This window comes from Malaclemys terrapin, chromosome 10 (assembly GCF_027887155.1).
Source record: "Malaclemys terrapin pileata isolate rMalTer1 chromosome 10, rMalTer1.hap1, whole genome shotgun sequence".
In the NCBI taxonomy this organism is placed as follows: domain Eukaryota; kingdom Metazoa; phylum Chordata; order Testudines; family Emydidae; genus Malaclemys; species Malaclemys terrapin.
In genome coordinates, this window is record NC_071514.1 from 78936930 (window position 1) to 78963247 (window position 26318).

Sequence of the window (26318 nt, forward strand, 5' to 3'; positions counted from 1 at the left end):
TCCCTGGAAATGTTCATTCAGATTTGGGGAACTCTGGCTTCTGATGACTCTCCCAAGGCCCCCAGGTTGCCTCCACCTCAGGATGCAGATGGGAGCCTGCATGTATGGAAGGGGAAGTTTTGCCTGCTTTTAGCATGCTTTCTCTGTCCCCTCAATTCTCCCACGAGGGGTTCAGCACAGAGGCGTGGGAGGCAGTGGGATAGGGCAGGGCAGAACAGGCTGGGCTCATGCAAACTTTCCCCCCTCCCAAAACTGTGGGCAGAAACAGTGGAAGTTAATACTGCCGGAGCCTTTCCTTCCATACTGTAGAACTTCCCTGTGAAGGATCCCAGAGAATCTGTGGCACTTGGATTGGCAAAACAGGGGAGTTCAGAGCTGGTATAGAGCCACTGGCCTCTGGTGCATCCTCCAAGATCCAAGCTGGTCTGGGAAGATGGTTGGTTCTGTGGGCCAAATCCAAAGGCAGGAGAGGCAACTCAGACCCTCCACTCCTAATGGAAAAATTCAAGGTAACTCCACAAGTTGAAACTCTTTGAGGCTCATAGTTTTTGTTTGGAGGTGTGGTATCCCAGTGAAATTTCACCCTTGGGCAGAGTGGTATTTATTTTTCTCCAAGCTATGGACCCCAGAAATCTCTCTTGAAGTAATGGCAAACATCAGCATCCCCAGAGCCCAGGCACTGGTGGAAAATAGAGTGCTGAATTATGCTGGGCTCAGAACCCAAAGAAATGCCAGTGAACCACTGGAACGGCCCTGGTTTAAAGTTGGTGTAAGTAAGATCAGGATTGGGCCTTTGGTGAGTAGGCAGCATAGATCAGGGCACCTTAAATATTGCTTAGGGGGAAGTGACATTTTCTCTTTATTAACAACCACCCACCAACTCCCCCACTGCCCAAGAGAAATGCAAGAGAAGACCCATACATCGAAGAAATGAACAAGTGCTTGGGTTTGATGACACTTGCAATGCAACACTAGAAATATTAGAAGACCCCAAAGAGACCTGAAGGTCTATTAAATCCACGGCTCATTTTCCTTGGCTGCCTATTTGCCTCCCATAGATCTGCTTTGCCTTCGGCTTGGCTATTTTTATTATTTTATATCCATTTGCATCAAGCAACTAATCCTAGCTCCATAATTAAAAAAAATCCCAACCCAGGCACATAGCCGATTGGGGATTTTTGTCAATTAAAGAGCTTGTTTGCAGGAAAACGCCCGGGGAGGGGAGGTTGGTTTCCCTAGGGGAGGTTCGTTCCCTGCAGTGCGTTTATTTAGGGTGCTGAAAGGAACAGACCTCCCCCCTCTTTTTAGTGGCTGCAAAACCCTCGCTCCCCCACCCCTCTCCCCGGTGTCTCAATTGGAGGCGTGGCCGCCAGCACAGCCCCGACATCCGCCCCTCTATATAGGCTGCAGCTGGGGGCGCTCGCTGTGAATCGGGCTTTGTGCGCTGCAGAGGGGGACCGGGGGGGGACGCGCGGTCCAGCCGAACAAAGGCCGGGGGGAGGCGTGGAGAAAACCCAGGCCAGCCGCCGCAGCCACCCCCTGTTGTCGCTCGCTCTCTCTCTCTGCAGCCCCGCCGGCTCCTGCAGCCCCAGCGGCTCCGCTTCCCCCCCACCCCCGTCGCTGCGCCAGCATGACCGCCAACGGGACCTCGGCGCCGCTCCAGATCCAGTTCGGGCTCATCAACTGCGGCAACAAGTACCTGACGGCCGAGGCCTTCGGCTTCAAGGTGAACGCCTCGGCGCCCAGCATGAAGAAGAAGCAGATCTGGACGCTGGAGCAGGACGGCGACGACTCCAACGTGGTCTTCCTGAAGAGCCACCTGGGCCGCTACCTGGCGGCCGACAAGGACGGCAACGTGAGCTGCGATCGGGAGCAGCCGGCCGCCGACTGCCGCTTCGTCATCCTGGCCCACGACGACGGGCGCTGGTCGCTGCAGTCCGAGCCCCACAAGCGCTACTTCGGCGGCACCGAGGACCGCATCTCCTGCTTCGCCCAGACCGTGTCGGCGGCCGAGAAGTGGAGCGTGCACATCGCCATGCACCCGCAGGTGAACATCTACAGCCTCACCAGGAAGCGCTACGCCCACCTGAGCGCCAAGCAGGAGGAGATGGCGGTGGACCGCGACGTGCCCTGGGGGGTGGACTCCCTCATCACCCTGGTCTTCCAGGACCAGCGCTACAGCGTCCAGACCTGCGACCACCGCTTCCTCCGCCACGACGGCCGGCTGGTGGAGAAGCCCGAGAAAGGCACCGGCTACACGCTGGAATTCAGGTCCGGCAAGGTGGCCTTCCGGGACGGCGAGGGACGCTACCTGGCCCCCTCCGGGCCCAGCGGCACCCTCAAGGCCGGCAAGAGCACCAAGGTGGGCAAGGACGAGCTCTTCGTGCTGGAGCAGAGCTGCCCCCAGGTGGTCCTGAGAGCCGGCAACGAGAGGAACGTGTCCACCAGGCAAGGTAAGCGCCCCCCCCGTCCCCACCTTGCCAGCGGCATCCTCGGGCGAGCTCCCAGCCTCCGCAGGGCTGGGGATCGCTCTGCGCAGCCAGCCAGGCCTTTGTACCTTGGGGGACCTCGCTTGGGATGGGCATGTGCCCATCGGTGTTGGCGCTGGGGGGGCTGCCCCCCCCCCCGGCTTGGAAGTGGTTCCCATCCTATACAGGGTTTGCGGTTTGGGTCAATGGCTCTCCGCCTCCCCGGGATACACATTGTTCCAGCTCCTTGCATGCGCCTCGTGGCCGGCGGTAGGAACTGCCATCGGTGCTTCATCCGAGTCCTCGCTGCCTTCATTGTGCTCCTGGAGCCGCTGCCCGACCAGGTGCTGCAACGGATCTAACCCATCCAAGGCAGCTACTTTAAACCAGCAACAAAACGGTCTCTCGCCGAAATCTCCCTTTTGCTCCCCCCCCCCCTCGGTGATTAAAATGGCCTAGTGGGCTGCTTCAGACCTCCCCTCCCCCACTTACTCCTGAAGCTCTGCAGAATTGCACGGGCAGCCTCTCCCCCCAGGGCTCTGCAGGGAGAAGCCATGCTAGACCTACAGGCCGGGGCTAGCTGCTCCCCTGCACGCTTGTGCATGCTGTCTTCTAGTCCCGCTACAGCCAGGTCCCTTCAGTGCGGGCTGGCTTGTGCAGACCGGCTTCTCCCTTGCCTGCTCGCTGCAGGGCAGAACTTGGCAGGGTTATATAAGGGCTTTCACTGAAACTCGGGTGTTTAGCGGCTGATTTGGGTTGCGCAGGGAAAACATGACCTACATTCAGCTCACACAAAGGGAGCATTGCCTTTGCCTGCCGCTGCTTTGGCCGGCCCTGCGGAGCTCCCCCTCCCTTTGGAAGCCAGGTTGTTCTTGACTAGAGTGCAGAGGTGACCAGCTTTGTGTGTGATGGGGGGAGAACCGTGCGGTATCTTTGACCATAGCGCTCACTGTTAACTGGGGGGTCAGCGAGAATGCAGGTCCTATCTTGCACCTTCTGCACCCACAAGTTTAACCACCAGTTGCTTAAGGCTGGTAACCGCAGAGAGCGGGAGCTACAGAATGGTGCCCCCCTGCAGTGTGAGAGCTTTGATCAATACCCTAGATTTCAGTTGTGTAGGTGGGAGCCAGTCCATTACAAACTGCCTGGCTTTGTGATACAGGTCAGATATACATGATAATGGCTTGGCTTGCCAGATGTGTGTGAAGGCTGAGGAATGAATTTGGTCTAAGCCCTTCTGTGAACAATGACCAAAATGGATGTGCAACCACAAGGATTCCTACCTCCCCTCACTTGAAGTGTCTGTAATGGTTGGATGGCTGCCTGCTCTGGCTTCACTCTGCAGGCTGCTACAGGGAATTCACTGACTTGACTACATCCAACCCAACTTCCCAAAACATCAACTGTTCCTTTGGCTGATATTTAATATTTGTCCAGTCAAAGGGTGGGTGGGGGGGATGGAGAGGCTGGTAGGAGAACAAGGGCGGGCTTGTGGTTCAGAAAGAATCGCTATTGCTGAGCTCATTGGGGGGAGGGGGAGCTGCTGCTCCAGTCTTTTGTCATGCTGGAGTATTTGGGATTGGAAAAGCAGATGTCGGGAGGGGTGGTATCTGTGGGGGTGGGGGAGGCATTCAGCAGTGGTCAGATAAGCACATTTAACAGCAGGCTGCAGAGGAGGGAATGCCTCCCTACAAGCCAAGGAAGTGGAGGAAGGCTCCTGCAGCACTGGTGGAAAGAACACTGCTCATTTTCAGGGTGTGGTATGGCTATGAGTGGAGAAGCCCAAGCAATGTGGTTGAGCTGTCTGAAGGTCTTGGAGTCTTCCCAGGAAGGGGGGGGGGGAAATCTCTGCGTATTCAAGTTCCCTACCTCAAAATACTTCCATCCACTTTGGAAGAAGTGAAAGAGGCTGTGGGCTCCATCACCTATGGTGGGAACTGGTCAAATGACCCAGTCTAGTGAGTCTATGGGGCATTCTGCTCGGCCTGATTCTTAATTTGAAGAGGGTGGGTGGGAAGAACCAGGAGCAAGAGGACCAAACACTGGCTATCCCTGTTAATTTGGGTTCCTTGCTCCCCTGAGAGTTTTCCCATGATAAGTTTTCTGGCACATGTTAAAAGCCAAAGTGCAAACCTTTGGGGGGGGGCGGAAGGGATTTGGTTCATGGGTCCAGATGGACTCCAGTCTGGATTCTTGCATTAGCGTCATTCAGTCTCCTCCTTAAAGGGGAAAGAAATAGCACATCTCTCAGGACGGTCATGGGTAGCAGTGGAGCAGTTAGCTGCAATATGATCTCTCCTTTAAGTATGTTTCAGGCAGGGAAGCAGTTTCCGCTTGGTTAATCCTAGCCAGCAGCAGCAATGAACAGTTGTGGAGTTGCTGCTTCTCTTTAGGCTCAGCTGGGGCACAACTTGCTTGTTCTTTCGGTCCCTTGCTGGTTTCTCCCTCCCCCTGCAGTAGAACGAACCACTCTGTTCCAAGGGAACCACTCTGTTCCAAGGTTAATGGAAACAAACCTAAAAACACATGTCCAGGGGAGGCTTTCCTAGACGGCCCTTTCCCTTACTGGGCTGATAAGCCTGTCCCTACTGTCTGATCTGGCAGAGGAGAGGATGCTTTGGAGATGGGTGGCGCTCTGAGTGACCTGGCTAAAAGACTAAGGGAGTCTCGTCCCAAATGAACACTTGATAGTGGCCCTGAAAAGCCTATATTTTTGAACTGACTCATTGGGGTCATGCTCTCCTTCCCCTCACCCCCTTGGTGAGGAGGAGGGCAGCAGTATGTTGGTCTAACTTGTCTCCCCCTCCACCATCAGTGAGGTTGCAAAGAACATGGGTGGCAAGTCCAGTTGAGAAAACCCTTTGTTTACCCCTCTCCCTCTAAAATACTGAGTTTGGTGAGCACAGACTTGTTAGAGCTACCTCTCCACTAACTGGGCTCTGCCTGGCCTAACTAGAAGTTAGACGCATAGTGGATAGACTTAAAGGGCCTCTGAGAAAAGGATCCTTGTATCTGGAGGGAAGGAAAGACTCTCCCACAGGAAGTCCAGAGGAGCTCCTGGGTTCAGATAGCTTTTGCAGCTAGAGTTATAATAGCTACTGCCTAGGCTTGTCCGTTTCCTGACGGAGCACATGCAGCCCCAGGGATCTTTGGAATCAATGAACATAGGCCTAACAAGTGCTGAGTCAGCAGAGATCACTTGGCTTTTGTTGCCACTCTGTTCGGGTAGAGAACACTTGGAAATGGGAGGAGCTCTTCTTCCCCCCCACCTCCCCAGTCCCTCCTGGAATGAAGCCCCGAACATCAGGGATTCATGCCTCACTAATCTAAGGAAAAGTCTGCCAGGGGCGGGGATGTGTGACAGGAAGCAGGGGATGGCAGGAGTCAGCTCTGATTCACCACTTCTTTGGGTGCTTCAAATCCTTCTTGGAGATGAATTTAAAACTTCCTCTGGGCTTGTCTGAAGAGCCAAAGAACAGGATAATTTCCTCTTTCTGGTCAGGATTTAGGAATGTACCCTAGAGACTGAAGCTGTCATGGCTGGATCAGCTGGAAACTTAAGTCAAACAGGTCTCTCAGGCAGGCAGCATGGAAAAGAAGTGACGGTATAATTCTTTTGAGGATCTAGATTTGTCTGCTTCCTTCCGAGAGATTATGCCCAAGTAACTGCTTGCAGGCTATTTTAGAAACCCAGAGTCTGCCTAGGGAGCAGGTGAGATCAGACAAAGGTGTAATGAACTAGCCTACTTGGAAATGTTCAGTTACCTGGGAAGCCTGCCAAGACCACAAAAGGAGCTGGTTTATCTAGGAGACAGACTGTACTTTCTAGGGAATGGGAGAGTGGGGCTATGTTAATAGGGCGCTCACATATGCAAATATCAAGGTCAGCCTGTAATCTCAGGTTAGAAATAAAATGTGGTTTGGAAGATAAACAGAAACAAACCACCTCTTTCTGTGATTGGGGATGTTGGGTCTGCTGTAACAACCTCCGGTATGGGAGTTAGGTTCCCTGGGCGAGAGCATGCCCCCCTGCTGCTGAGTTTTTACCAGATGTTTTCTTCTGGTGGTGGGAGGCTCCTTCAGACAGGACTCCCCTTCCCTGGACAGGGGAGTGATGGAGCTCTTCCCTGGGTGGGTGGGTTGGTGATCTCCCTCTCCTAGGGTGACCAGATGCCCTGATATTAGGGACTTTCTTATATATGCAACTATTTCTCTCTCCCCTCCCCCCCAAAAAAACAAAACACAACAACAAAAAACCCAAGTGTGAAAAAAGTCAGCCCCTTTTCAAAATCTGGTCACCCTATCCTCTCCATATGTTTACTAGTGTTGTCAGAGCATAACTACTTCTACCATGGCTTGACTTGAGGGAACATCCCCTGAATTTACAGGCTGTGTGCCAGAAGCAGGAAGCAGGGGGGAGGGGGAGGTTAGGAAGGAAATGAGCAAAGTGATCAAAGCTAGCCTGCATAAGCAATCCGTGTAAGTGATCTCTCTAGCTCTGCTACTTGTGGGGAAGGAGAATTCCAGAGGGGTTTCTGACTCCTGGCCTCCACAATACACTGGGGATAGGTGACTGCAGAGAGAGGTGTGGGTTAGTGCCTGATCTCTGATAGCTAAATGCCAATTGTAAAAGGAGCTCCTATTGTCCTTCCCTCTTAGTCTTAACCTACTTCTGGGAGTCACGTGGCCAGAGAGCCAGAGGCAGTACTGCCTAATGCTCAGAGCAGGGGAGTAGGATGGTGACTCTTGATCTGTTCCCAGCTCTGCCCTGACCCAGAGGTTAAATGACCTGCTCAGCCATTAATATGGGGATCCCAATCTGCCTAATGGGGCCATGACGGGATGCACTAGTAGAAGTCCTTATTGTGGCTGCATCCCAGGACTCTAACCAGAGCACAATTCTAGGAGAACTGCCGTTAGCCACAATTCTGTAGACCTCCGTTTCTTCAAAGCCTGCGTAGGTTTGTCTATTTACCAGTGGTTGTGTCCAGACTTAGCCCCAACAAACGGTCTTTTCTCCTTCACTAGGAGTCGCCATTCAAGTGTGAGACTTGAGGTGTGATACCCAGAGAAGCTTTATTGTAAAGCAGTCTGGGGCAGTGCTGCAGGTATGAGGGGATGGTCCCCTTGCAAGAACAACTAAGCAACCAGGTTCCAGGCATCCAAGCTAAGCAGTGGGGAGTGCAGGCCAGTCATCTAAACTGAGCTTCTGTACCTACAGCCAGAAAGTGAGGAGTGTAGCAAGAGCTGGAATGAAGTTCAGATGAAAGGGAAGTTGAACCCAACTTAAAATACCTTCAAACCCACAAGTGCCCTGGATCTTGGCCCAGGTGAGAGACTGGTTCTAATTCTACGATCCTGAATTCATGGCTTGCCAAATTCCCTCCATCAGCATTGGCAGCTTTTTCCTGTACACTTCTGAGCTTCTAGTTCTGCTGGCAGCCCCACAGCAGTGACTGCTTAAAGCAGTTGGGCACGGGTGGGAAATAAGTGGTGTATCTGGGTTAAATTAGCACTGGAGCCTGTAGTCCTACTCCAGCATGCAGGTCCCTCCAGGTAGCAATACAGAAAGTCTGTCATGCAGACCTCAACCCAGAAACTGTTGCTGGGTAAAATGCCGCAACATGGGAGCTCTCTAGAATCTCCACAACATAGCAAGTTGTTCGAGGAGGAGTCCTTTGGCCACAAGTGGGGCCCTTCTACTTGGGTGTTGGGTGGCAGGTTTGGATGCATCTTTCGGCTGTAACCCTCCTCTGCTGGAGTGCTGGATTTCTTTTGAGTTGGCCTGTAATGGTGTGTGTCCAAACTATTTTGGTTACATGATTGACTTGCTGGCTAGCTCCTTAAAGTCATCCCTTCATTGCTGCAGCATAGGAATCAGGAAACCTAGGTTCAGTCTGCTGCTCTGTCACGAAGGTGCATCTACACACAAAAAACAAAGCCCATGGCAGAGAGTCTCGAAGCCTGGGCCAACTGACTGGGTTTGTGCTATGGGAATAAAAATAGCAATGTAGACATTTGGGCCCGGGCTTGGAGACCTAACCCTCTTGCTGGGTTTCAGAGCCTGGGCTCCAGCCTGAATGGGAATGTCTACGCTGGTGTGTGTGTGTGTGTGTGTGTGTGTGTGTGTGTCTCAACCTCTCTCAATCAATAAAAAGGGTTATTCCTCACTCATGCCTTCTGACGCTTACTTTGGGTTCATAAGTGCCCTGAAATTGGCATATGGAAAGCACTGCATAAATGCCATGCACACATTGTGGCCACTGTTAAGTAGCAAGCGTGTTCATGCTGGAAGTGGTTTTGGTCTCCTCAAGGTTAGAGGCTAGCCTAGTTGTTTGTGCACTCTATGCGCAGGCCAGGGAATTAGAACTATGCATCTACTATCTGCATTAATAGCATGAACTGACATCTGGCTTAATGTCCTCCCCATGTGCCAACACTCAAGGGGCTTGACCCTTTGAGTGGTGAATTTGAATGGAATGTGTTGCCTACCCTACTGGAAGGACCCACTTCATGCTGCTGGACCTGCTGCTCCTGCAGGGCACACCTGTTCCAGCATTCCACCTCTGATCTCTACCTCAAGACTTTCAGGCCATTTATGAAGTAGTTTTAATTTTAGCCAGATTTGGCCCCAGGATGGTCACATGAAACCTAACTTCATGGGTCAGGAGGCCTCAGACCTGCAGAGCACTGTAACGTTATTGAGGTGGGAACTGAAGAACCTGCAGCATCTGAAAACCAGCTTGTAACCATTCAGCCCCACAAAGAAAGACCTGCTGCTTTCTCTGATGGGGTTAACATGCTGAAGAGGCTTGGTCTATGAATAACCCTTCAGGGAGGGTTGATGGCCTTGTGGTTAAGACACTGGACTGGGATTTGGGAGATGTGAATGCAGTTCCTGGCTCTGCTATATAGAGTCCCTGAGATCTTAAAGTCACTTAATCTCTCTGCTTCAGTCCCTCACTGTTAAGATTGAGACTACTCCCTCTGTCTTGCCTATTTGTAAGGGCTGTCTAAACACAAACTGAAGTGGTTTTGTTAGAAACCCTGTGTGGACACTCTCATTTTAGTTATGTGACTTATTTGAATTTAAACCAGTTGTTAATCTAATTAAACAAGGCTGGTTTTAAGTCAGTAAGCAGTGCAAAAAGCTGTAGAGATGGCTTAAAATAACCCATTGGTTTAAATCCTTGCAACTCTATGTAGGCAAGCCTCAAGGTCTTCCGGAGCATGGTGCCTAGTACAGAGGCCTCCATCTTAGTTGGGCTTAGAGGTGTATTGTGCTACAGATAACCAGCATTTGCAGCTTCTGTAGTGGGTTAATGTCACTTGACTTGTTACGTACACAATAGAGCTCTAACTTCAGTACAATGCACCTTAGCACTTGCATCTATAGCTTTAAGTCTCCAAGCACTGGGCAGTAACTAATACTGCCTGCTGTGTACCAATTCCCAGCATACTAAAGCTTCTGCCTACGTTGCTGGAGTCTGAGCCCCCATGGGCGCTAACTGAAAGCAGGTGTGCACATGTAATTCTGTCCCTCTGTCCTGCATGCAGTCTCCTTGCACACCTTTCAGCTTTCCACTTGTTGCCATCCTGTAATAACTTGCACTAATACAAGCTAGAGGAATTCAGAGGTTGCTTCAGTCTAAATATAGGGGACTCATGCCTGAATGCGTTTACCTTGTGCACCTCACTAGAAGGGTCTACATCTGGAATCTGCTTCCAGAGCAGTGAAATGGGTGCCCTCAGTGGATCCCTCTAGAGATGATCTTGTTTAGGGTCCTGAATTTTTCCAGCAGCTACAGACCGTATCCATCACTTACCACCCCATGTGTAGTAGGCTCAGGGCGGAGGAAAGGGTGTTGCTCTAGAATACTTCACCACTGACTAATGATGTTGGAAGACCTGTTTGACTCTGAATGTACAAGCCTATTTCATGCAGAGTCTATGCCTCCCTGTGGTACTGAGAGGTTAATCTCTCAGCCTGTTGTGCTGGCAGCAGTTGGAAAGCTTTCCAGCCAGGGAATTAGGAATCCCTCTCCTGATCAAACTCTGGCTTTTCTTCCTGTCAGTTTCCACAGCTGTCTTCCCTGGGGGGAGCTTAAGCAAAGAGGGGTTGGGCTGAGAGAATTCTTTTGTTATGTAATATTCCCAATGCAGGGGACAATTGTACATACAGCTCATTGTTAATGGAGCCAACTCATAAGAATGCTTGTACTGAGATGCCTTGGTGGTAGTCTACTTCTTCTCCTGGTAGAAGTGCTGTAATTTAGAGATGATCCCTAATGGCATGAATTCTCCTCATTTAAAACTTTATTTTAATAGAGCAACAATATACAGACCACTCTTCTCCCTCTAGCTCCAAAATGTCTCCAAACAACCCCGGCAGCAGGGTAAGACTGGGAGCTCTCACCAGAGCTGCAAAGACTAATTCCTCCATCACCTGGCTTCCAAAGATGCTAGCAATCCTCTTGCCCTCTTTAATATCCCAAGTTCTCCAGCCCTCCCAGACTTCTTTCTTTGCCAAATGTGAGGAGGAGTCTTCTCCATCTAAAGCCTGCCCTAGGAAGTGACTTTCCCTCACCTCTCGTTCCTGTTTCCCTGCCACTCCTCCTCCTATTGCTTTGGACAACGTCCTCCCCCAGATTCTTAACTATGAAACCTGCCACAGTCCAGCTTCCCTTGTCTCCACTCTCCTCATTCCATATCATGGGTGGATTTTTCTCCAGGTTTGTCTGACCATATTCAATAGTCCAATTACATTGTTTCTGTTGATGAGGGCTTCTCCTTTAGGCCCTAGTGCAGCCCCTACCATGCCTAGTGCAGCTTCTACTGCATCCATCTGGCCAAAAGCAAGAGCCTCTCCAACCTATCAGACTTTCTCCTGAAGTGGCTTTCTATCCACTCTGGAGTTCCCTGAAGATTAGTTCTTGGTCCTATTTCCCTCTTGTGCCTCTAACTTTAATTAGCAGTTCTGTCAAGGTCAGGCGGAGTCGTGCTGATTTCAGACTGGAAATCTACAAAGAGCAGTAATTAAAGTTTGACGGTAACGGTATTTGCAGAGCGCTCTGGGAGAACAACCGAAAACTCTTTCAATATAATGATATTGCTTCTGGCTTTAGAATCGTGTGAGCGGCAAGCCAGCTCTCAGCTTGGAGGTCTGCAATTTCCCCTTTGGAGGGGAAGGGTTGGGAGGCAACTAGGCAACACAACTGTTATTCACACCTGTCTCGGAAAGCAACTGCTTGTTCTAGCTTCCTGTCTGTCCACTGTCCCTCCCCGCCCCCCCACAATGCTTAATATGGGTGCATAAAGCTGTTGTCCAGAAAGCAACCATAGCAACCTAGAACTTGCTGATTGGTGTGAAAAGTGGAAAGCAACAGGCTAGACACCAAGTGGTGTGTGATGCACGAGGGCTGGGGTATTTATAAGCTGTCTGCATACATTATCCAGAGCAATGGACAGGGATATGGGAATTACTAGAATATGAGCCCTAAGGCTTCTAATGTTACTATAATTGCCTGTAACACAGCCTCTGACAGTAAAATCCTCTGACTAGTAACCGCTGACTCAGCCATATGTCCCTGGAATCACTCAGTGTGGGGGAGAAACGGCTGTGGGGGAGAACTCTCAGCGTCTCCTTAGGTTCATCCCCACCTTCCAGAGGACTGGGAGCATATCTCCTCTTGATCAGTGGAGGAGAAGGTCCAGATGGCCAAAGTGGATGACTTTATCCCTAGAATTAGCCAATCTTTGATGCAGGCTTTTTTTTTTTTGTTGTTGAATTTTTTTCTTCCCCTCAGCCAGCTGCTAAGCTGTGGGTACAATAGCCTGTTTGGTCACTAAGGATATTTTACCATGCAACATTTCCCTAATTTTGCATGGCTGTGACCCTCCAGACCTCCTGTTCTGTCTCAGTTACAGCCCTTTGAAGCATTGTTATGCTGGAGTGTAATTGCATTCCTTTCTGCTGAGTCTGTGTAACCCAACTCCAGCCTGGCATTTGGGGAGGGGGGCTTCAGGGAACCTTCTCTCCTCTCCCACGGCCTGATCTATTCCCTGTGAGTAAGACCACCTATGGCTTACAATCCAGTGTGCCACATCTGGTACTTGTGCCTGCTGTACCTCTTGGATAGTCTCAATGGACTATTGAGTGCACAGTTGATACTTGAATGGTAGTGGGGAAGAGGGTGGGTTCTAGTCAGCCAGTGCTTTGTCTAGATGGTTCTCAACCTGTGGTCTGCAGCTCCCTGTGATCCCCAGACTAAGATTTCCAATGGGGTCTATACCTCCACTTGAAATTTTTTAGGGGTCTGCCAATGAAAAAAGATAAACTGCACCATTGTCTATCTAGTTTGCTTTATCACTCCACTTAATCTCATGCCCCCAGGTGGGAGACTAGACCTCTCCTGGTACTAATTGTTTCTTGGCAACTCTTGATACATTCCAAGTACCCCAGCAGGTGGTTCCTGAGCATCTGGGAAGCTAGTCTCTATTCAGTACAATCTCATGGCAGCTATCTAGCCGTTGGCTCTGAAAATGGTACCAGTTGGCTCTATCCCCTACATTCCAGTTCTCTGTGCAGATGCAGTCTCTGCTTAGGAGGCAGGGATAGGGGGAATGGTGGCTCATAATTTCAAATTAAAACCCTGATGTGGAGGGCTAGGTGACTTGAGGTTCAACCATCGTATGGAGACCATATTCCCAGTCAATGGGTGTAGTGCAGCTGGAGCAGGACAGGCATGGCCTATTTCTCTGACCTGGGGGGGGGGGGGGGGGGGGAAGAGAAGAAATCTAAATAAGTGGCACCTGGAACTGCCCTCCAGACCTGAGGGAACAGAGTACTAGTCTCAGCATTTTTGGGGGCAGCAGTGGGAAGGAGAAGGAGGCACCCCAGGAAGGTAGAATCTAGTTCCTGGCATGTCTTGCTTTTTGCCCTCTGCAACCCAGCACTGTCTTCCCCATACAGAGCAAAACATCCCTCCAGATGACTTATTTCAGATTAAGGGAAGCCAAGAACAGATCTCCCTGGGAGCACAGTGCTGTACCCTAACGTTTCAGATCAGAAACCAAGGCTATAGTGGCGGTTCAAGGAGATGTATCTGCGTGTAGGGATGCGGTGCACAGAACGCTGTCCCCTTCAGGTTCTTGCTAAAATAAATGTGTGAGAGGATTGTGGGCAGCCATATTCGGTCTGTTCTGCACTGGTAGCTCTTACCAGCTCCCCTTCCTTTTCTGCCCCTGCTGGCAATAGTCCCCTTCAAAGCCTAAACCCCAGCAGCAAGGTAGGAGCATGCAGAGTGACTCCAAAGGTACATTCCCTACTGGAGGTGTAACTTCCAACTGGTGCAGATATCCCTATGGTTGCTCAGAGCTAATGCGCTTTTAAAAGCTGCCTGACTCACCTAGATCTCAGATGGGATTGTACTTGCTCAGCTAGTCCGAGTTACTGCCGGTGCTGCTGTGGCACCAGTGCAATCCTCAGCAGGCTAGCTGGATCGAAGCTAATGGAGTGACTGCCTGAGCTGGGAATGACCCCTCCAGCTGCAGTGTAAAGGTACCTAGCACTGGGGAGCAGAAGAGACTGAGGGGCTCTGCTGACCCCACCACCGTGCACGGTCCCAGGGTACTCTGCTCCACGGCTTGTGCCTGTTTAGCAGCTGTAAATGGTCATTGTGGGTGCTCTCTAAATTCCAGATGGGAGGATGGTGGAAAGAAGGTGCCCTTCTCTAGCCTTTCAAATGCGAGATGTCTTGTAGTTGCCAGCTGATGCTGACCTTGCTGTAGGTGTGAGAAGTGGGGCTTGGATTGTATTGCCATATCTAGTTCAGGAGTTGGGACACTACTTCCTGTGGCCCTCCTTGTTCCTACAGCTCACTATTCATTCAAGCTGAATTCTGCATTTGAGAGGAGCCTGGCACTTGTACTCAATGTCCATTTGGAAATGGACGAGTGATACCCCGCTGTCTAGGTGGGGAAACTAGCTTACATGATGGAAGCCACAGACTAGCTCTGCCAGGTTAGAGCAGGGAGGGGGAGAGAAATGGGTTAGAGGCTCAAAGCATTGAGCCATGGCACTCTCCTAACTTCTGATTATCTAGATCAATATAGTTTCTAACCACCTTCAGGAGACAGTGACCATCCTATTTATGGGCCCCTTAACATTTACAGAGCACCACTGATCAACTGGCAAATGGGTGACTGGGACTAACCCAGCTGCACTGAACAAGCTCTGCTTGTTGGGGTTTTCTGAGCTACTACTGAGATGGTGAAGCCATTGCTCATGTATTTTAATGACCTTTGCTCTCAGTGTAGGATTACTCCATGCTCCCACAAAACCCCTGGTGAAGTACCTCTCTACTTCTAGAGGGGCAAATGATGGCAAAGGTCGTGGAGCAAGTGAGTGACTGGGAATTGGGATATGCTGGCCCATTAACCCCTAAACTCTGGTGCTTAGTCCTTGGAGCCCTGAATTTAGCATATGCATTGGATTGTGTATCCATAAGACTCTACAGATAGCTAGACAAACATGTCCACGTGCACTCCTGGTCTTGCACTGCTGAATGACTGCCATAAAACACTTCCACCGTTTATGTTACATAGGATCATCCAGGCCAGTAGAGCCAAACCAAAGGGGTTTGGTCAAAACATCTTTGAATGAAAAATTCCCCAGTAGTTGTATTCAGTCTTCCATGTAAACAATCTAAATTCCAAACCATTCTATTCCTAACTGAACACTGGATTTGGGAGAGGAAACCCCCCCCTTCTAGGGGGGAGAGCAGGGGTGACATTCTGTGGAACTTAGCAGGAAACCAAAACTCCTTCCTTTTCTGTGACTTTCCCTGCCACCTTAATGTCCTTCACCTCTGCCTGTTTACCCAAGAAACATTCTGTGGTTCCATCACACTTTGCTTGGGGAGGGGGAGATTTCAGGGTGAGGGCAGCACCCCCCCACCCCCAAACTACAAGCTGTCAGCACTAAAGGATAACTGTCTTAAAGGACTTGGCTTGGGCCAAGCTCTTCCTGTTACTCAAACTTGTGCAGTCACATTCATTCATTAGTTCTGTGAGGCCTTATTTTCTGCCCCTCCTTCCCTACCAGGGGGAGACCAGCCAGAGCCAGCCTCTGACTCATTGCGTTCCTCCGTGTATCGCCATTGTGTAAAGGCTTAGTCAAATCAACTCCCAGATGTGAGTTGAACCCCAGCTGCTGCTTCTGTTGCTGAGCACAGAGGAGCAAACCCTATGGCAGGCATGGAAAATTGCAGGCAAAGGGGGTAGCAGCATGGGTGGGGGGGGGGGGGGGCAAGATCTATGTCCCTGCCGAAGTTAGGCCTACAGCTGGGGATTGAGGGTCCTTACCCAAAACTTTTATCCTGCCAGGACCCTGCCCCTCTCCTCCCATAGTCTGTCTGATAGAATGGGCTGGACTGAGACTTCCTGGCTGTGTCTGCACAGAGAACTTGTGGGAAATATATTTTCCCCCACACACCCTTCCCTCCACACACATCAGCCTATTGAGCTGCAGATCAGAGACTTCCCTAAAACCATTCTTGTAGACAGGGCCTTTGACTCTAGCAGAAGATACTATCCCATAACCTGGTAGCTTCATTCTCTGTAGCTGACACCTGAGATGTTCCCATCTGACTTTCAAACCGGTCTCCACTAATCAGGTGACACAACATGGGTCACTGCAGGCAGCACCATAAATAACGAACGTGCGGCAGTCCCGAACGTGCCACACAGCTTCCTTTTGGAACCATTGCATTCCTACCCGCCAATGCTGAATGCCTGGCATGTCGTCTGCTTGTCTTGCATTGAGTTCTGCAGCATGCAGGACTGGACGTGGCTATGCCAAAAATCATGGTGAATGAGCAAATAGTTCAGTTAAGGCCATGTTGGAGGAGAGGCACAACAGTAAAAATTCTTGCGGGGCAGAGGTGGAGTGGGGGAGGGGAAAGAACTGGTCCTGATAGCAGGTTCACCAACAGGGCTGACTTGAGCAGAGTGAAGGCCCTGATTCTGGCCCCTTTGCCTTTAACCTGGCTAAGCTGAGGTTATTCTAACCTGCTGGATCTAACCCCCTAGGATTTCCCTAGCATTAGAGGCTTCTCAGGCAGTGCATTGCTGCTGAAACCCCTCTAAGCCCTAGCAGAGGAGGCATGGCTGGAGTACTGCTGTGCTCTGGCTATTCTGAGCTGCAAAAACTGCCTCAAGGCTGTTTAGCTTAAGCCAGGGACTGGACTGGTTCCCAGTTGGCTCCAGAACCCAGGGAACTGCAAAGGTGCACTGAGACCCACAACTTGTTGAGCTGTGTAGAACTCTGCTTAGAAGCAGGGCCAGAGGATGGGAGGTAAGTAGAATCTCTCCTCAGGGAGGAAGGCAGGCTCAAACTGCCCCCAAACTCTTGGTATATGTGAAGATGGGCACCAGCAGTATTTTGCACTGAGGGAAGTTCAGCTAGTTCAGCTGAGAGATGGAGAGCAGTATTGGTGGTACTGACAAGAAGCCAGTTTAGACACGGGTAGATACAATTATGGATAACAAAGCTAGGTAAACACAAAGCTGAAAGCAAAGTGCTAGTGCTTTGCTTATCCTTCCAATTAATCAAGTATAGACCAGACCTAGCTGGCCTCAGTATTGGCTATTAAATGCATGTGACGGTTTAGAGATGGATCTTTGAAGCCAGGCCTGCCCCACCCCCAGCTATCTCTAACGTTGCCCCCATCAACTTCTCACAAAGGGACACGCTTCACCTTGATATTTGACTAGATAACAGTTGTCTAACTAGCCTGCCTCTGTCAGGCCTGTTCCCTTCTATGGAAGTGTAGCTTTGGGCCTATCTAATCTAGTGTTGTTTTTTTGTGGTTTTTTTGCAGTTTAATTTGGCCACATCCCTTTAATTAGCAATCTGAATGACTCTCTGAAAATTCTGTGCCAACTACTAGGTGTAACCTTAAAGATTGAAAGATGAAAGATTAGAGAAAAACTAGTCGTTGGCCTGCGCATTTGAAGGCACTTGGTCTAGGCAGTTTGGCTGTCTCTCCCTTCCAGCTCTGCAAGTCTTCAGTTTCAGCTTTGCTACCACTGTTAATAGTGAAGAGGTGACAGGCCGGTTTTATACTGGGGGAGGACCCTCAAACATAGAGTGGAAAAAGCCCTTCACAAAATATTCTACTTTATCCCACTGAAGGATGCTGTGAACAGAATATAATGGCAACGTCATTTTGGTAGACAATGGCCCTTTAAAACATGCCACAGAGAAATTATGTTGAATGCTCCCACTCTAATTCCGCTCCAGAATCTGTCAAGTTCAGCACTTCATTCTTCCTAATGGGCAAGTAACTTGTTCTCAATAACCAGCCATTTCCATATTCTTCCTGGAAAAATCTTGCCCATCTGGGGCAGCCTGATTGTTCCCTCAATTGCTAGCATTCACTTCAGCAGAGTTCCCCCCACAGTTCTGATTCCAAAGCCCAATGGAGAATAGCAGGCTCCAGGAATAGAAGCGAAAGTAGTAGGTTGCTAAGATCTCTTGAAGTCTGACATTGGAATCTTACTCTGGGCCTTTCTTGGCTCCAAAGTGCTGCTTGTGACTCACATCCCAGAAGTATTTTTAGGAAAAAGCTGCCAAGCTTGGTGAGTTTCCCTTTCTGTGTAGGGATACTTGGCCCAAGTATGTATTGACTAAGCATATTTTCTTGAGGATAAATGCCTGTGGTCAGATGCAAGCGTGGCCTCTCCGTATCTCTCAGGGCCAGACTGGCTTAGGGTGCCATGGCAGCTGTTTGGGTAGCAGTGTACAGGAGCAACAGGACAGTTAGAACTACAAGGAGCTGCAGGTGTGCGCAAGCAAGGCAGAGCGGGGGCAATGTGTTGGGATGGGAGGGAGAGAAGCAGGCTGGAGAGTTGGATCTAGAGTGAAAGTGGCCCAGTGCAGACAAGGGGGAAGTCTTTAAGGTGCTAGGATTCCAGTTTTAATACAGAGTGCCTTTGATCTGTGCAGGATGCTAGTCTAGTCCAGTTGACATCCTTGTTGATCTCTTCCAGCTGACAGGGAAGAGGAGAGAGGCATCTCTTGTGTCCCATCTAAACTAACTTCTGGGGTGGAGGGACCTGACCACAATATGGCATACCCTGAATTCTGTCCTCCTTTGTACAGCCGATGAGGTGCAAATTGTTTCAGCCATATTGCAGACTCTGATTCCCAGTGCTGCAGCATGACTAGGAAACATGGACGTGCTTTGACCATTAACACCTGCAAGCCCATGCCCTGGTTTTAAGCGTGCCATAAGGTCTACAGATGTGGTGGAAAGTCACATAGCTGAGAGAGAAGTTTTGCTAGTGTAGATTGAATAGTTTAGCATCTCTTACACATGAAAACCTCTAGTAGCCAACTAACTTCCTCTCGTTCTCGTTTCCATTTGATGGGCTGATCAGGAATAGGGCTGAGTAGCGCTCTCAGCTGTTTGTGGTGATTATTGCAGACTTAGCTGAAACGTTCTGTTCCAACTGCTTGAGCATCCAGATTAAAATCTTAAATGTCGGGGAAGCTGTTCCGTGGATGCTTGCACAGGCTTTTTTTGCAGAAAGCCTATGCACGGGGTACTAGTGCCGCTAAGGGGGATTCACTAAGTAGGCAAACGGTCACAGAGTTTTTCTGCAAAGCTTGCCCCACTTCCTACCTTGCTGTTGCTATTCTTGTGCTGCTGATTCAATTAACTCATGGGGTCCCTAACAAACATGTTGAAAATTGGCTGCATTAGGGGCTGTTCTCTAATACTCCCTGCTCCTCTGTCTAGTCTGAGCTGGACTAGGTTGGTTTGGGGGCAGGAGGGGGGGGAGGTCAGTCTCATGGGAGGGGGCTTCTTGCCACCAGATGAGTTTCCTGACTTTCTCCTATAGGGATGGACCTTTCAGCCAATCAGGATGAGGAGAGTGACCAAGAAACCTTTCAACTGGAAATTAACAAGGACACCAAGAAGTGTGCCTTCAGGACCTATACTGGGAAGTACTGGACCCTCACCTCCAACGGGGGGATACAGTCCACTGCCTCAACAAAGTAAGTCTCTAGACTGTCTCCTGACCAGTGCTTGTCGTGGGCAGGGCATTCTGCTTGGTGGTTGTCTTTGGAGCCAGGGGTCTCGTTTGCATGTAGAACAGAATTGTTCTACCCTCTGACGGCCAGCTGTTCTAAGGTGGCTCTGATACCCCAGTACTGGAGTATCGATGCCTGTGTCCAGGGTCCAACTGAAAGCAACTGGTCCATCACCAAGGTTGTCCCTTCCTGCGGGAGGCTGAAACGCCAATGTTTTCACTTCCAACTACAAATGTACTCAGTGGATACACAGGCAAGATCCGCTGCTCGGTGAAGGTGTGCAGCATTCCTACACATGGCCCTAGTAGGGTAGTGATGCCATGCCTGATAATAAGGCCGCAACCCTCTGCAAGCATTCATCCCTCTAAAATAACTTGGGCTAAATGCCCTCTTCGAGGGGAGGGGGCAAACAGTAGCTGTTAGCCAGTGGTCTGGAGTGATGAATTGTTACACTGCCTATCTGGAGCAGGCAACTTGCCAAGCTTCACAGAAGACTGTAATTCCCTTCAGTAGGAATAAATAATCCTTTGCTGTTCCTATCTGAATCCTTGGATGTAAACTAGGCTGTGTGCCAGAAATGGTCCAATATCATCCGTATCTGAAGGTGCAGCAGAATCTTGTGCTTTCTGCTGTCTGTCTTGGTGTCCTTGGGACAGCAGGGCTGGCAAGGCAAAATGAGACACTATTTATGATCCTCCCTCGCCTACACTGAGTGGTGTTGCACCAAGTGAGACTCCTCACTATTTTATCCAGTCAAACCAGACTGGCTAAAACCCTGCACAAAGCTGGGGGGACTCTGATCACTTGAATTGCAGCAGCTGCCCTGAAAGCATACAGTCGAGAGTCCCTGCCCACTCAATGTAATTAATACCCAAGAGCCTCCTTGCCATGTGTACCCAGTACCAGATGAATGTGGCTCCACTGAGCTGTGAAAGTTGTCACCCCCAAAGCAAAGCCTAGCAAGAGGGTCAGGTTGACTCCAGGTGACTCTTCAGTCCCTCTGCCCAAAACCTCTGCAAGTGAGCCTGAGTTTCTGTAACTGAGCACTCTCCAAACCCCTCCTAGCAAGGAGATAAACTAGCCTAGGCCTGAGTTTGCCACTTCCAGTTTGTCCTTAGACACTGCCTCAACGAATCCCCTTGGATCTCATAATCTCTAACTGCATCCGAGGATAGTTCTTCTGGAACTCGCAATGAATGGATACCCCAAGTCAGGCCTAATGGAGAAACAAGACTCCGGAGTCTCAAATCTAGACTGGAGTCCTAAAGTAGATCTCAGAAGGTGCCTGACCTCCCCCTCCACCACCCCAGAATGTCTTCCTTGGGCCCAGCTCGGGTAAAACCTGTATCACATCTCTTTACACAGGGCAAAAGCCTTGACTGTCACAAAGGAGACCATGGACACAAACTCCTAGGGCTGAACTTCATTGTGCCTGCCGTATCAGCTGAACAAAGGGGAACTTTATTGCCAAGAATATAGTCTGCTCCACTAACTGCTGACAGTTCAGACCTAAATTGTAGCCTAAAATTACCCAGTAGACAGCAAATTTTTTTTAACACTAAAACTCCTTAGAAAAGATGCTGGGATAAATCCACCAAACCCTCTTCAGGATCTCAAACACTAGCTGGCCCGGCTGTCTGTATAAGCCTTTGCAGAATGAGCTCTTCTCCATGGGCCCCAAGGTACAGCACTGCCCCTCTGTTGGAGGAGAATGGTCCCCAGTACAGCTCTTCCCTTCCCAATGGCTTGTCTGCTGTTTTGTCTTTGCTGTGGCAGGAACGCCAGCTGCTACTTCGACATCGAATGGTGCGACAAGCGCATCACCCTGAAGGCTGCAAATGGCAAGTATGTCACGGCGAAGAAGAACGGACAGCTCGCAGCCACTGTTGAGGCAGCAGGTGAGGGGATGTCTTGGCCTGTGTAGCCCAGAGATGTTGGGGAAAGTAAGGGTTGGGAAGGCTTGGGAAAGCTATAAACCTCTGACCTCACTGAGTGGCCTATGGCTTTGCCACCCCCTGGCCTGTGTCAGAGTGAAGGTGGCAAAGAGCGAGGGAACAGTCTCCTCTCCCAGGCTCTGATGGACCAGACTGGAGGTGGTCAATGGGTTTGACTTGAATCCCCCTGAGAGGATAACTTGGGACACCTTGGGGGATCTCCATGGCACATCTCTTGTACTCATCCCCAGGGAATCTGGATCTGTTCTAACAAGCTGGGTACCTAACCCCTCTTCTCTCCTCCATCCTGTCTCCCACCCTTTCGGCTGGGTAGGTGAGACAGAACACTTTGTGATGAAGCTGATTAACAGGCCAATCATTGTCCTTCGTGGGGAACATGGCTTCATCGGCTGCCGCAAGGTGACTGGGACCCTGGACTGCAATCGTTCCTCCTATGATGTCTTTCAACTGGAGTTCAATGATGGTGCATACAATATCAAAGGTCAGTCCTGCTGGTATGCAGCCTTGGGGGTTCCACCTACCCACATCTTCCCCTGTGGCTGCATTTGTATGAATAGCCCAGCTGTTCATGCAGTAACACATGACCAAATGATCTCCTTTCTGCATCATTAGCAGTGATACTCCCCTAAGGGCTACATGAGTTTAATCTTCTACACCACAGACCAAGGCTGTATGGCACCCTTCCATAGAGTGAAATGACCAGGAGGCTGTCTGATCTAAGCTGCCTTCTAGATCCATGGTTGTCAACCAGGGTACATGTACCCCTGGGGATACAGAGGTCTTCCAGGGGGTACATCAACTCATCTAAATATTTGCCTAGTTTTACAACAGGCTACATAAAAAGCACTAGCAAACTCAATACAGACTAAAATTTCAGAGGCAATGACTTGTTTATATTGCTATATATACACTGAAATGCAAGTACAATATCCATCTCAGTCAATTTTATAATTGGTTAAAAATGACTAACTTTTCAGCTGTGACACTTTTTTTGTATTTTTGTCTGGTAAGCAAGTAGCTTTTTGAGGTGTAACTTGGGGGTATGCAAGACAAATCAGGTTCCTAAAAGGGGTACAGTAGTCTAGAGCAGTGGCTCTGAGCCCTTCTAGAGTGTGACCATTGGCTTACCACTTGGCTGGAGTGGCCTCAGTCTAGGGGACTCCTTTCTGCTCTCTGCCTCGTTCAGGTTTCCCTTGTTAAGCCGCTGTGCCTAACAAACCCAATCCGAGGCGATGCTGGCATATCCATGAAACCTAAACCTCCTTGCTATTGTACTGTGAATCCTCAGCCCTGTTGCAGGGGGACAACTCTGCACCACTTCAGCTGTTGGCATCCTGGAGGCTGCCAACAACCAGACATCTTGGACCATAATAAGTTAGCATTTGTCACTGGATGGGGGTGAATCTGTCACTGCCATTGAACTTGGGCTGGAGACACTGAGTGTTGGGTTGCCTAAGTGCTTCTCCTTCCCCCTGTGATTGCAATGACCCGTGGGGACTCCTGGGTCCCCTAAGCTGTCAGAACCCAAGTTCATTTAGGAAGCGCAGGAACTTTGAAACAAGCAGGCTGGCCTTGAGTGGCCCTCTCCAGTGTTCACAATAGCAAAGTGAACAGCTCAGGCTGCAAAACTGGCTCTCCTTTCAAATGTCCTAAAGGTCTTTGGCTATTGAGCTGATCTCTCTAACACTCTGGTACTATGGAGCACAACTCATGGGGATTGTAATGGCACCACCTCTCCTTCTATCTGGGATTTCACAACACTTCTTTTTGCCTTCTTCAGTTCAGCTTGGTAGCTGGCAGTAAGGGGAAACTTGCATCATGGGCTCTGCACTATGGCCAAGTCTGGGGGGCTGCCAGTGTTTTCTAGCCTCTGGCATCTATTCCAAATATCCTTCATTCAGGACACTGCTTTTCTCCCCTTCCCCACTCCCCGTCTGCAGATTCCACTGGGAAATACTGGATGGTGGGAAGTGAGTCCTCGGTCACCAGCAGCAGCAATACGCCAGTGGACTTCTTCTTCGAGTTCTGCGACTATAACAAAGTGGCTATCAAAACCAACGGCAAATACCTGAAGGGTGACCATGCTGGTGTCCTCAAGGCTTCCACCGATGCAATCGACCCCTCCACCCTCTGGGAATATTAAATGCACTTTAGCTCCCTTCTTGCCAATTTTTTGTTTTGTTTTTTTGTTTGGTTTCTCTTTCTCTGTAAAAGGATTTTTCAGACTGGCTTGCTGCTCCCTCCTGCCATAGAATCAATGCAATTTGTTGGAGGTTGGTCTTCCTTATCTCTTAAAACTGGATAATGACCTAGGGAAAATGCAACCTGTCTATAGAGCTAGTGGTGACTTTCCTTGAGTTTGTGTTGGGCTTGGAAATTGTAGTTGCCATCCTCCACCCTGGCTCTGAGCATCACCTTTGTTGTCCTCTTCCTCTAAAACTAAAGGGAATAAGATCCCCCTCTGCTCTCTTGTGCCATATTGGAGTGCCGGCACTGTATCTCAATCTCCACTGCCAATGCCTGTGCTGCTGTCAAGCAAGGGCTAACTTGAACAAAGCTGGAGAATCTTGATTGCCAGCAACCCACACTCCTGGTATTTGCTCAGACCAAGGGAGGTGAGATGGGTTATGTTAAATCCCTGTCTGATTAAATGTGCTCTCTATAGTTCCCAGCACTGGGAAGAAACTTTCTCCTTTTCTCCCCACTTGGCTTATGATGGATAAATACCTTCTGGCCGAGTGGGGGCAGAAGAGGTGTTCTAGCATATCATACCCAGCCCATCAAGGGGCTGGTTTCAGCCAGCAAAACAGACCTCTGCTGCAGGACTAGCAAGCTTAACTCTCAAACTGGAAAGACATGCAGGGGGTTCACCTAGAAACTCTCCTAAGGCCAATCAGTTTAGAAGGCTTCAGACTGCCAGCTCCATCAATGGGATTCTCCTTGTGCCCCAGGTGTGCTTCTAAGTGTCAAAGGAGCATCTTGGAGCCTGTCTCAAGCAGGTTCTAGCACATCTCACTGAGACAAGCAGCTGAGAGGCTAATGAAGCTGCCTTAGTGCTAACCCTAGACTTTTGGAAGGGGACAGGCTTTTTTGAATTGATATCAACGGATGCTGTGGGTGGACACGTTGAGGGAGATTAGTAGCTACCCTGTGGCTCGCCTCTGTGTACAACTGGGGAAGACTTCCTCTCCAAAAAACTTCTCCCTGCCAGCCAGGCTGGGAATTGGATTTCCCAGTGGCTGTTTAAAAGGGGTAGTGGAATTTGAACAGGGTGGGCATACCTGCCTATTGGTTAGCAAGGGTTGGGTCTTACAAGGGCTCTGAGCCCCCTCCTCTCCCAGTGTCTTCAGGAGGAGTTGAGTGAGCCTGGCACACAGCGGGACTGTGCCCCACCAGCTGCCGTATCTCAGTGGGTTTTTTGCCCAGCAGCCAAGTCGTCTTGGAGCAGTGTAAACACGCTGACATTTCTCAGTGGCTGGAAGCAAAAAATAGCAGATCTCAGTTTAGAATGGAAAACTTATTAGCAACTTTTGCACAGTGGTATTTGTTCAGTTCTTATCTCGTATCCTACTGGAATCTTAACCCTCACCACAGAACGGTGTGGTGGCAAAGTGTAAAATGCCCACTTCTCATGTATAGGTCTGATTAAAGCGATCTCCTCTCTGCCACTCAGTGTCTCTGACCCAAGTGCCAACTCTGCATTGATGGCATGAAAACTTAGCAACATTACTGGAAGCAGAAAGGACCAAAACCGTATTTTAATGTCTATTTATATATGCTCTCCATAGCACTATTATCAGCTGTTGTCTGCATTAGAATTATAACAATGTGTGCATTTGTAATAGGTGATGCTAACCCTCTTCAGGGTATCAGTAGGCACTTTGCCCTTTGAGGCCTTCCCAAGGGTGGAGTTCTACACCCTGTGACCACCCAAATAGCCTATCTTTTTGTACTTGGTCAACCTGATGTCCCAGTTTGAGTCGGTAATGATTTTGGGGGTGGGGGAACAGACAGGTGGATGTATTCCAGATATAAGGTGCTGCATCACAGCCATAGGTTGCGTTCCAGTGGCTGGCTCCCGTGGGTCAGTCCACATCTCCATGCCTTGCTAAGTTATAAACCATGCATGGTGCTTGTGGCTTCACATCTGTGCCAAAACAAATGGCTGCTACGGGTGGCCAGAGGCAAGGTAGGGGGAGGGGTTCATAAGCCTTAAAGCCATGTTGCCATTATATGGGTTCTTCCCATAGGAGCTTGGTGCTAAACTCTCTATTCAGAGAGCAACTGGCACCCCTAATCTGAGTGGGGATGAAATGGGCTCCCTATCATCATCTCTGCTCCTATTGTGATGTCAGGACTCTACCTCTGGGTTCATCTACCTTCTTTCAAATTCAGGGGTGATCATCTAATGTCAGTCTTGTAAGTGTTTAAACCATGATCAACTCTAGGGACACAGATGCCTTTAAAGAAACAAGTGGCCTGCTGAAATCCTGAACAATCCTGCGACTTGGCACATACTGCTTGCTGGCTTTCGCATCCACTGTGGCCCTCTTCTTCCCACTCCTAGCTGCCGTTTGAACCATGTAACTCCTGCTCTGGCTTCTTCCATGTGACAATAGGTCAAGAATTTTTCAGTCTCCTTTATCGGGTGTCGTGGCTTTGAAAACATCTCACTCTGAAATTTTGTTAAGTTTTGGGTTTGTTTTTTTTATTTTTTGTAAGTGCCATTTGTATAACTTAAATAGCTTCAAGTGGAGAAAGACCAATAAAAACCTGCATTTGGAAATGAGGAAA

At 49.7% G+C, this 26318-nt stretch overlaps 1 protein-coding gene across 1 annotated transcript; it reads left to right on the forward strand.

Moving 5' to 3' along the window:
* The first annotated feature begins 1448 nt into the window (after positions 1 to 1448).
* FSCN1 (fascin actin-bundling protein 1) lies at positions 1449 to 26318 on the forward strand. The gene is made up of 5 exons (XM_054042125.1): positions 1449 to 2453; positions 19377 to 19533; positions 21346 to 21467; positions 21838 to 22005; positions 23465 to 26318. The coding sequence occupies exons 1-5, from the start codon at positions 1631 to 1633 to the stop codon at positions 23665 to 23667; spliced, it is 1473 nt and encodes a 490-aa protein (XP_053898100.1). The 5' UTR covers positions 1449 to 1630; the 3' UTR covers positions 23668 to 26318.